Source organism: Diaphorina citri, unplaced genomic scaffold (assembly GCF_000475195.1).
Source record: "Diaphorina citri unplaced genomic scaffold, Diaci psyllid genome assembly version 1.1 scaffold1035, whole genome shotgun sequence".
NCBI classification, from domain to species: domain Eukaryota; kingdom Metazoa; phylum Arthropoda; class Insecta; order Hemiptera; family Psyllidae; genus Diaphorina; species Diaphorina citri.
In genome coordinates this window covers 30,621-41,568 of record NW_007378465.1, presented here as the reverse complement: position 1 = coordinate 41,568, position 10,948 = coordinate 30,621, and the positions used below count along the sequence as shown (strand labels likewise).

Here is a 10,948-nt window from a genome sequence, read left to right as displayed (position 1 = left end):
TAGAGTTAGAATAAGTATTGGCACCTTTCACTTCATCTTCGCCTTTTCTCTTGTTGCGATCGGGTCGGCGTTTTTCGCCAGCCTATCAATGAGCTCTAGGGTGATTGCTTTTGGGCCGACATTATTTGGTTTTGGCTACAAAAATTCAAGAGTGGATGCTCTTCGCAACCAACCTTCCCAAATTCTTTAGCAAGATCAGGCTGGCAGCCCCCCAGTCAGACGGTCACCTACTTCTTTAACTATTGATTGTTGTCCCTCTTTTAGATTGTGTATGAAAATATGAACCCTGCTTGACCGAACGGAAACTTTTCAATGTGGAATTCAATAGAAGCATGCGTCTATCTATTCCTAGTCAAGCTAGTAGTTCAGACAGAAGGAATCACATATCTGAAAGGCGTTTCAACCCCGAAGTGGACGTCAAGGAATATCCCTCTGTCAAAATGGTTGGAGAATCGTAACTGGCGACTAGCTCCTTATGGGAACAAGGAGTTCACTAAGATATTCAAACAATACAAGCATGTAATCCGAGCCAAATATTATGAGGAAGTTCCGGCAAATTGGACAGACACATCTCTGGGTGAGTCACCTTTAGAATGTTTTCATAAATTTTAATTTAGATAACTATACATATACAATACATACACTACTGTACAGTCATACGAGTAGATACATAGGTATGTAGGTATACATGCATTATTTATTATTATGTAAGGATATTAAGATATCAGTCATGTGTAAACTATACGAATACAACAAAGCAACATTTGTGCCCGAGTTGATAGTGATCTAGTGTGACTAGTGGATTGTGTACTAGAGATCCCGGTTTCGGTCCCGCGCAAAGTTAAAGGTTTATGCTTGGAATACTGGGTATAATAAAGTGAGTAACTACTTTAAAGTATTAGCGACCAATGGCGGCATTACCAGATTAAAAGGAAGAAGAAATTATTATGCATAGTTGATAGTAACGGCAAAGCAGGATCTTAGTAATGATGTATCTATAGGCCTTGTGATGATTCTCTCAGATTCACCACAGATACCTACCTAAATACTGATGTAGATTGCAATTTAGGTTTTTACTTCTAATTATTCATTTTTGTCTTTCTAATTTCCAGGAAAGTACGTACAATCATTATTCTTTACATCAACACTGCCAGCCACAAAAAAGTTGTTGAAAAAAGACAAAATTAAACTAGGAAAATTAAAAATAGTAAAAGAAAATATAGCGAAACTTGAAGAAAGATTAGTATTCTGTGCTTTTTATTTGGCAACCAGCCAGAGGCTGGCAGATTGTTTATGTGTTTTTTAAAAATATATAATCTCTTCTTCTTCTATTGAGATTAGTTTTTGTAACGTTTCGTTCAATAGATAATGAAAATCAAGGTTTTAATTTCTAGAGAAAATATTGTGCTTTAGTTCTTTTGTGTATTCATCGTAGAATGACTTTAGGAACAATAATTTCAGGGACAGAAATATTTTTTCGAGCCATTTTCTTATGAAATCTGTAGTTAATGTCCTCGATAATTTTCCTTTTCACATGGTTTTTTATGATTGATTCCCTCATGTTTAGAATTTTATCACATTTAGGATTCGTTTTATTTGATCTCGCCCGTTTCCTTTTCAATTTTTCTTCTTTTCTCCTTTTCTTTTTGCTCAATACTCCAGCAGTTGTACGGGTCAAATTCCTTTTCCTTCGCGTGGTTTTCAATGTCTTCTTTTTTCTCTTCCAAGTGACATACTTTGTCGTTTCGAATATGTCCCTAATATCCCCATCACGCTCAGGATCGTGTGTAGTCGGCGGCGGAAATAATAAATTTATCCTGTTTAACTTCCTCCTAAAACGTTTCTGTCTTCGCTTTCTTTTCAATATTTCATTTAATCTTTTGCGTCCTTTCGATAGTTTCTTCCGTGTTGTGTTTGGACGGCTTGTGCCTCTGCCAAGGGCTTCTTCAAGTTTTCGCATACTTCGCTCGATTTTTCTCAAGTACTTGTGTAATGTTTTGTTCTGATCTTGACTAGAATGTGTAGTGTTCTGTTGTTGTCTCGTTTTGCGCTTGAACGTATCCACACAGGTTTTGACTAGAGAATGAATACGTTCAGGTACTTTCTTGATAAGGCTATGAAATGGAAGGTAATACTTGTAGAATACCCCATTGGGAAGGATCTTCTTCATGAAGTTAGGGATGATTTTGTCGCTGGTGAACTGGAGCATTAGAACTGTAGAGGTGGGTTGTGTTGTGTGGTGCCTTCTCCTCTGTAAGAAGTAACCATTCTGTAGAAGAAAGTTCTGCAAGAAATGAATCCGAACCCGTTTCTCCCACTTCTCAATACTGTTCTGAAACATCGTAATTTTTTGTCGCTGGTGAACTGGAGCATTAGAACTGTAGAGGTGGGTTGTGTTGTGTGGTGCCTTCTCCTCTGTAAGAAGTAACCATTCTGGAGAAGAAAGTTCTGCAAGAAATGAATCCGAACCCGTTTCTCCCACTTCTCAATACTGTTCTGAAACATCGTAATGAGAAAGATTGGGTATTACAACCACAGAACCACCAACAACCACAGAACCACCGACAGAACCTTACACGGGACCCTCAACAAGAAAAACCGTATACTCTTCCTTTGACCCAGATTATATATATGACCAGAACTGGCCTTTAAAACGATTTAAAAGACTAAGGAGGGATGCTTCTGATACGAGATATATGGATAAAAATGAGAATGAAGTAAGTGCTTATAATGAACAAAATTTGGATATGATAAAGGAAAAAGACGTTGACAAAATTTACCAAGACACGTAAGTACAATATGACAATAGTTCACAATCAATTTAGTACTTTAGTTCCTTGTGTTCGCCCCCTAAAATTCCTTGTTTTGTGTCCTGGAATTGTTGGATTGTAGAATGAGTTATGTACTCGTAGAGTTAGAATAACCTTTAAATTGTGGTAGAGTTAGAATAAGTATTGGCACCTTTCACTTCATCTTCGCCTTTTCTCTTGTTGCGATCGGGTCGGCGTTTTTCGCCAGCCTATCAATGAGCCCTAGGGTGATTGCTTTTGGGCCGACATTATTTGGTTTTGGCTACAAAAATTTAAAAGTGAATGTTCTTCGCACTCAACCTTCCCAAATTCTTTAGCAAGATCAAGCTGGTAGCCCCCCAGTCAGACGGTCACCTACTTCTTTCCTGTGGGGAACTATCGATGTGGTGCCCGGAAATAAACGTATTTGTCGTCGAAACACAAGTTGAACTATTTTACCCTCACAAACTACCGCCATATTGTACCAAAGAAGTCAAAAAATGATCACTCAACACGAAAAATTGTTTCAAAGCTCCCGAAGAATTGGCGCTGATCCAAAATCGACTTCGCCCCGGGCGGAAATCGAACCCGCGGCCTAGCGCTTACAAGGCAGACGCACTACCAACTAAGCTAACTAGGCTGGCGTGGCTATTCAGTCTCAATCCAAAGGCAATAGTTCTCATGTACAACAGCTTTTTCAAGGGAAAATTCACGAAAGTAAAGCATGAAAACAAGTTCGACTTACCTTTTCCTGTGGGGAAACAATCAATTTAGTACTTTAGTTCCTTGTGTTCGCCCCTAAAATTCCTTGTTTTGTGTCCTGGAATTGTTGGATTGTAGAATGAGTTACATATGTACTGTAGAGTTAGAATAACCTTTAAATTGTGGTAGAGTTAGAATAACCTTTAAATTGTGGTAGAGTTAGAATTAGTATTGGCACCTTTCACTTCATCTTCGCCTTTTCTCTTGTTGCGATCGGGTCGGCGTTTTTCGCCAGCCTATCAATGAGCCCTAGGGTGCTTTTGGGCTGACATTATTTGGTTTTGGCTACAAAAATTCAAGAGTGGATGCTCTTCGCACTCAACCTTCCCAAATTCTTTAGCAAGATCAGGCTGGTAGCCCCCCAGTCAGACGGTCACCTACTTCTTTCACTATTGACTACCGCCATATTGTACCAAAGAAGTCAAAAAATGATCACTCAACACGAAAAATTGTTTCAAAGCTCCCGAAGAATTGGCGCTGATCCAGAATCGACTTCGATGCCTTTCTTTTTCTCAACTTATCAAATGAATATTTTGTGCCTTTAATTTTTTGAGACTTTTTGTATACAAAAAAAAGGAACTAGAAACATGAGCTCTGCCGGAATCCTAATGATTGATAGTAATACAATCAAACCTGAGTGGAGTGATTTCTATTGATTTACAGTGGCGCCTTATTGGTTTTGATTTCAACTCTGTCTATTTGATGAATATTTTGTAACTAGGCACTTTTCCTTTTAGAATGGCATGCAACATGCATAGGTATATTGCTAAGGCAAAGAGTGGCATTACTTCAAGGCAAGCTACCTAGACAAATTACCAAGGTGTTAGTACTTAGGTTGTATGTTGTATCAAATGTATTTATTGCGGGTAATCAAAAATGGTAAATACTTACTACTGACTGCCCTCCACACTCGGTCACTGTCATGTGTACACATGATAAGCTCTAGGTTTTCCTTATCTAAGGTGGCTCACACTATTTTTGAGATACTCAAACAGTCGTTACATGTGATCTAGTGTGACTAGTGGATTGTGTACTAGAGATCCCGGTTTCGGTCCCTCGCAAAGTTAAAGGTTTATGCTTGGAATACTGGGTATAATAAAGTGAGTAACTACCTACTTTAAAGTATTAGCGACCAATGGCGGCATTACCAGATTAAAAGGAAGAAGAAATTATTATGCATAGTTGATAGTAACGGCAAAGCAGGATCTTAGTAATGATGTATCTATAGGCCTTGTGATGATTCTCTCAGATTCACCACAGATACCTACCTAAATACTGATGTAGATTGCAATTTAGGTTTTTACTTCTAATTATTCATTTTTGTCTTTCTAATTTCCAGGAAAGTACGTACAATCATTATTCTTTACATCAACACTGCCAGCCACAAAAAAGTTGTTGAAAAAAGACAAAATTAAACTAGGAAAATTAAAAATAGTAAAAGAAAATATAGCGAAACTTGAAGAAAGATTAGGTATTACAACCACAGAACCACCAACAACCACAGAACCACCGACAGAACCTTACACGGGACCCTCAACAAGAAAAACCGTATACTCTTCCTTTGACCCAGATTATATATATGACCAGAACTGGCCTTTAAAACGATTTAAAAGACTAAGGAGGGATGCTTCTGACACGAGATATATGGATAAAAATGAGAATGAAGTAAGTGCTTATAATAAACAAAATTTGGATATGATAAAGGAAAATTTCAAGCCCACGTCTAATCCGATGAACATTTTTCCTCTAGGTGATCTAAAACAAAAAGGGCATGTATCAGGAGATAATAAAATGTGGATAAGATCTAAACGTGATGAATATGGAGTACAGAGGAGAAATGATAAATTAAATGTGAAAGAGACAAAACTTGAAAGGTTTAGAAGAGAGCTGAATGAAATTAAAACTGGTGAATATCAGTATCGTCAGCCAAGAAAAGCCCACTCAATAGTAAGAAGAGATTTAGGAAAAATAGTAAGAAGATCAACGAAGCGACCACACTTGTCTCGGAAATTCAAATCACAGTCAATGAAAAGATATAAGCAAGATTGCAGACTGGCTAGCATGTTAACACGATTAGCATCAAACATAACAATAGTTCCCGAATTCCTTAATTACAAACAGATCATGGAAGATGTTAAAAAGTATAATCTGAGTACTATCTACTACGTCTACGATAACGTTGCATACTTTGGATCCCTTCCACCAAAATTATTATCAAGCATATATGCCACGGTTCCTTCCACTGGCCCTAAAAAAGCTGTGACATATGAATTAGGGGCTACAAAAGTTTTAGGTGCAAATATCTTTGACGGTGACAAGGGCGCATCTGAGAGAGTGTCACCAGTTGACGTAGAAGTACCGAACATTGAAGAAGTACAAAATAAAGATCCCAAATTAGAACCACAGATCATTGAAAAAGAACCACAGAACATTGAAAAAGACGAGAAAACGGCTATCACAGAATCATTGGAAAATGAAACAACAAAGCTGAAAAGAACAAGAAAGAAGAAAACTGGAGATAACAATGAAACTAGTGATACCACAAAAAGAACTAGAGCTAAAAGAAAAAGTACAAAGTCAATTATCAATACGAATTCCTTGGAAAATTCTCCAAATTCAGTCGAAAATCAGGATACAAGCTCAAGTAAAACTAAATCTAAAACAAGAAAAGTTAGGAGTGTAGGTGAACTATCAGAAAAGCAAATTAGGGAATTACTACCGGCTCTCCTCTATGTTCAGAATAATATGCATTTGCGGAGAAGACGAGATGTAAAAGAAGAAACCGAGAACAGCCCGAAGAAAGAGCAAGGCGAAGAGAAAAAAATCGGGCATTTTGGGAAATTAAAAGAAAAAATAAAACAGTCCAAAAATAACCTTTTTTCTTTTGTCAGGGAGAAAAAAGAATCTTTGATTGATATGCCAAGACGAGCCCGATACATAGCTAGAGAAATGTACTTGGATGGCAAATTTTTCTTTCAAGAATTAAAAGAAGTACCTGACAGAATAAAAAAAGACATCACAGAGAAAAAAGAATTATTATCTTTGGTTTGGGATATGCTCAAAATATTTATGCCCGTGACTGAAGTTGGTGAGGAAGGTGGCACCACACCTGAAACTAAAATAGTGGAAGATCCTAAGCAATATGTTAAAAATCCTGAAGATTACTTAACACCTAATCTATCTGATTTAAAAAACACAGTAGCAATGAAATAGTGGAAGATCCTAAGCAATATGTTAAAAATCCTGAAGATTACTTAACACCTAATCTATCTGATTTAAAAAACACAGTAGCAATATCCGAAAAACCAAAAATTTACGACTATGAAGAAACTTCCAAATCCACTCAAACCGAGAAGGTCACCACTGAAAAAACTACAGAAAAAAGTACTGTAACCATAAAAACAAAAAGGGATTTCAAGGAAATAGTTAGAACTACAATCAAAACGTCTACTACTGAAAGCAATACATTCTCGCCTACTGAATTTATATCATCTACTACTGAAAACCGCCAAACAGAATCAACATTAGAAATTCATAATGAACCTGTACTAGTTACCGATAACCCAATTACAGAAAAAACTTACCGCACTAAGATTGTTAATCCCGGGGCTGAAGAAACCACATTACCGTTTTTACAAGAAGAAATAGTTAAAAAAGTAAACGATGAAAAGACGTTTGATCAACTTTCTAAATCATTGAAAGACAAAAACTTTATGGACAACCTGATCAAAAGGGCGAACAATGAACAAATGCAAGAAATTTACAGTAAAGTTAACCCTGCAGATATGATGAAGAAAATCAACAAAGGTACACTGGAAAGGATGGGTAAATTAATGGGTGAACTTGACAGTAGCCAACTTGCCAAGATGCAAGAGCTGGCAAAAAATATTTACGGTGGTGGTAAAAAATCACCTGTTAGTTCTAATAATAAAATCGAAAAAAATAGATGATTATCCCCTTTTTGAGCTAATTAATTTCTTTCATACGAGTCTTTCAGTATTTTCAAAGATATCTATTAGCTATGCCTGATGGTCTGGATGGATGATGTGAATTAATTCACCTGGGGGGAATTTCCTCTTATAGGTAAGTATTTTAATTCAACCAATCTAATGCTTCTCCCAGAACTGAACTCATCCAAGGATCGTGTGATCTCCTCAATATTGAGTAAAGTTATTCTCGTAACAACTTGCGTTATCTGTTCATAATAATTATACGTACCTACATAAATATTACTTTATTTAGACTAGATAAAAGTTGTTAGTTAAATTTTATTTGTGAAGTTTCCTCCCCCCCTTTTTTTTGTAAATGCTACTTTTTACTTTCTTTGCATTTGAGAGACACCCACTCATTCGACTGTTAAGATCAATCCTTCACTATCAGGTTTATCAGGCTTTAGCCAATCCGAAAATAGATGAGGGAGGTTTTAAAAAATCATTGGGCGATTAGAACAAAATGGCCAACATGATATGAAGGTCGAGAGGGTCCCCGTGGTTGTTTTGGCGACGGATGTCCTGCATGGTTTGTCCGATAATACGGGGTGTCCGGTGAACTGAATGTTGGGTGGCAGATACTAACTTGTGAAGGCTCATACCTGTGCTTACGATCCTTGAGAACAATGGTCCGCTACCACCCAAACACATGAGCAGGGTTCCGTTTCCCAGTGGTGTTATTTTGTCCCGCTCCACACTGTCTGTTAGTATTTGCTGATAGATCCTGGTGTCTGCCATCAGCATCACGAAATCGTTACAACGGAGCCCAATCCCAACTTCCAGAGGAGGCAGAGAGGATACGCCGTTGCCGTTGTCTACCATGATTGAAAATTCGCCCGCGGCTCTGTGTCGAAAGCAGATTGATTCCCTGTGATTTTGAGGAGGATAAAATCTTTGGAAATTTCAGTTTGGATCACGAATTTTGGTACTAAGCTTGCTTGCCCTATTTGAGTCAATTATTCCTCATCTAAGATTCTACACGAGACGAGACAAAATTCTCTCTCTACTTCACTCTATTCCTTTCAGAATTCCTTTTAATCCATAGAAAAGATATTGTAAGAAATTATCTGAGAAAGGATTTATGGTAATTTCGGAGATCCAACAAGTCACGCACTGGTATAATCGTAAAACTTTAGATTAGGTATGTATACTTGAAGTCGCAAAATTTTCAGATTTTGTAGCTAAATTTGTAATTCAACATTTTGAGAGTTTGTTGAATGCCCTTGATATAATTTACCTAGGTACCTTGATAAAATTCATCAAAATGTAGTTACCTCCTTTCTAACAAAATCTTTCCTCTCCTCTCATTACAGGAATAGGTTACCTTTATCTTGCATTAGAAAATGTGGTAGGTACTCTTGGTACATCCGCTAAATTGAATATCTCCTCCCGATCCCGATGTTTCTAGACTTTGAGACGAATTTTTCCTCTCTTCTGAGAAAAGTTGCATTTTGTGCAAAAATCACAACGAACAACTTACTTTATTGTAGTCTCCTCATCATTTGTTTCAACCCTGAGATTGGTTTAATTAAAGCTCTCCATTCTACTATATCAGATGTCTTCCTCCTATGTGCACTAAAACCCCATTTTTTAGAAGTTCAAAGGAACAAGGATTCTGGTTGTTATAGCTTCAATTTTTCAATTCAATAAAGCATTAATTTATACAAATGTACGTTTGGTTATGTTACATGTAAATACAATACAAAATTACAAACATAATAAATACAAAGAGCAACAACTGAAATGTGACAGAGGTGGGATTTTGGTATTGCTCCCGATAACAAGTAGGAGAATAATATACGAGTGTAAAAGAAGAAGGGGAAGAAGAAGAGGAAGGGGAAGACGAAGCCCACAAAAAAGTTGAAGAAAAAAGACAAAATTAAACTAGGAAAATTAAAAATAGTAAAAGAAAATATAGCGAAACTTGAAGAAAGATTGGCACCGTCCGTCTCTTCATATGATGTACACATTGCTTCAGAACCGAGTACGCTTCTTGCACCGTCAAATCTGGTTTGTAGTATTTGTCCACAAGAGAGGCCGTTAGAAACCCATTGATTCCAATATAAGCATAGGGTACCTCGAGCATGAACCCATACGGGTCGCCTTTATACAGGGTGACCCCAGTGGTAGGGTCAGCCGTTCCCAACATGATATGAAGGTCGAGAGGGTCCCCGTGGTTATTTTGGCGACGGATGTCCTGCATGGTTTGTCCGATAATACGGGGTGTCCGCAGTTACGGTCGCGGGGGCAGAAGATAAGATTTCCAACGCGAGTTCCGGTGCTGGCGATGGAAATGGAGATAAGAAAGGTGACTTTTTTTTTATTTTTAAAGTAGGTATTATCTAAAATAATAATAATACTTAATAATAAATCACAAAATAAATAGGTAACTAGGAAAAAATCACAAATAACTAGGTAGAACCTACTCGGTCCTGAGTCTTGTTCCGTAAACTGAAAAGCTCACACGGAAAAACGGACCCCAATAATAGTAGGCAGATGATTAGGAACATTTTCAAAAAATATTTTAAAATCAAAATTTATTACCCTTCCTTCCTTTTGCCTAAGCCTTGACGAGATACCTTTAATTTTGCTCCAGTAAAACTTCGCCTCAGATGGCTAAGGCCGGAATTCCTCAAATTTTTTGGATACCTTTAATTTTGCTCCAGTAAAACTTCGCCTCAGATGGCTAAGGCCGGAATTCCTCAAATTTTTTGGGGAAAGGCTACTTCATATTTGGAAATCCCCTTCACATTTCCCAGTTTACTTCAGACTTTGAAATCTGAATATTTCAAATCCGGATACCTTTAATTTTGCTCCAGTAAAACTTCGCCTCAGATGGCTAAGGCCGGAATTCCTCAAATTTTTTGGGGAAAGGCTACTTCATACTTGGAAATCCCCTTCACATTTCCCAGTTTACTTCAGACTTTGAAATCTGAATATTTCAAATCCTGCAGTACATTCACCGTTCCGGTTCGATCCAACACTTTTACCGTGAATTTCGGATAGCTGAGCACCGTCCGTCTCTTCATATGATGTACACATTGCTTCAGAACCGAGTACGCTTCTTGCACCGTCAAATCTGGTTTGTAGTATTTGTCAACAAGAGAGGCCGTTAGGAACCCATTGATTCCAATATAAGCATAGGGTACCTCGAGCATGAACCCATACGGGTCGCCTTTGTACAGGGTGACCCCGAAAGTATTGCAATCGGTCCATTTTTTACTACTAAGGTTTTTAGTAACGGGGTTTACCCTCTACGAGTATTAGGTGACAAGATACCCACGTCCCACATCACCCAACTTGAGTGGGACCAGGAAAAGATGAAAATAGTGGATGTGCTAAAAGCACCAAATTTTAAAGGTGATACGAAATGAGGAGTTTGATAGGAGGGTAGGGGAAAGTGTAAAC

General features: G+C 37.6%; 3 protein-coding genes across 5 annotated transcripts; 2 read left to right on the top strand and 1 right to left on the bottom strand.

Annotated features, from left to right (window-relative positions):
• The first annotated feature begins 247 nt into the window (after positions 1-247).
• LOC113465285 lies at positions 248-2,792 on the top strand. Its single transcript, XM_026826940.1, has 3 exons — positions 248-577; positions 1,113-1,239; positions 2,519-2,792. The coding sequence occupies exons 1-3, from the start codon at positions 313-315 to the stop codon at positions 2,790-2,792; spliced, it is 666 nt and encodes a 221-aa protein (XP_026682741.1). The 5' UTR covers positions 248-312.
• On the bottom strand, positions 1,250-2,511 carry LOC113469332. Its single transcript, XM_026826944.1, has 2 exons — positions 2,360-2,511; positions 1,250-2,195 (listed from the first exon to the last, which is right to left on the bottom strand). Exons 1-2 carry the CDS (start codon positions 2,503-2,505, stop codon positions 1,427-1,429), a joined length of 915 nt encoding a protein of 304 aa, XP_026682745.1. The 5' UTR covers positions 2,506-2,511; the 3' UTR covers positions 1,250-1,426.
• Positions 2,793-4,861: 2,069 nt separating the features above from the next.
• Positions 4,862-7,525, top strand: LOC103513850. Of its 3 annotated transcripts, XM_017445972.2 has the most exons (3): positions 4,863-5,216; positions 5,302-6,681; positions 6,771-7,525. In XM_017445972.2, exons 2-3 carry the CDS (start codon positions 5,343-5,345, stop codon positions 7,499-7,501), a joined length of 2,070 nt encoding a protein of 689 aa, XP_017301461.1. In that variant the 5' UTR covers positions 4,863-5,216; positions 5,302-5,342; the 3' UTR covers positions 7,502-7,525. The 3 variants fall into 3 exon arrangements, with proteins under 3 accessions (XP_026682744.1, XP_017301461.1, XP_008476914.1); XM_026826943.1 differs by having other exon boundaries at positions 4,862-6,732; positions 6,822-7,525; XM_008478692.3 differs by having other exon boundaries at positions 4,863-6,681.
• Positions 7,526-10,948: the final 3,423 nt, after the last annotated feature.

What these genes read in the sequence shown, in the direction of transcription:
- LOC113465285 (XM_026826940.1), top strand. Translation starts at nt 313, where the DNA reads ATGTGGAATTCAATAGAAGCATGCGTCTATCTATTCCTAGTCAAGCTA. An exon ending in TTGGACAGACACATCTCTGG is followed by an intron (nt 578 to 1,112) that starts GTGAGTCACCTT and finishes TCTAATTTCCAG; the next exon opens with GAAAGTACGTACAATCATTA. An exon ending in ATAGCGAAACTTGAAGAAAG is followed by an intron (nt 1,240 to 2,518) that starts ATTAGTATTCTG and finishes GTAATGAGAAAG; the next exon opens with ATTGGGTATTACAACCACAG.
- LOC113469332 (XM_026826944.1), bottom strand. Translation starts at nt 2,505, where the DNA reads ATGTTTCAGAACAGTATTGAGAAGTGGGAGAAACGGGTTCGGATTCAT. An exon ending in GTTCTAATGCTCCAGTTCAC is followed by an intron (nt 2,196 to 2,359) that starts CAGCGACAAAAA and finishes GCTCCAGTTCAC; the next exon opens with CAGCGACAAAATCATCCCTA.
- LOC103513850 (XM_026826943.1), top strand. Translation starts at nt 5,196, where the DNA reads ATGGATAAAAATGAGAATGAAGTAAGTGCTTATAATAAACAAAATTTG. An exon ending in TTACTTAACACCTAATCTAT is followed by an intron (nt 6,733 to 6,821) that starts CTGATTTAAAAA and finishes CACCTAATCTAT; the next exon opens with CTGATTTAAAAAACACAGTA.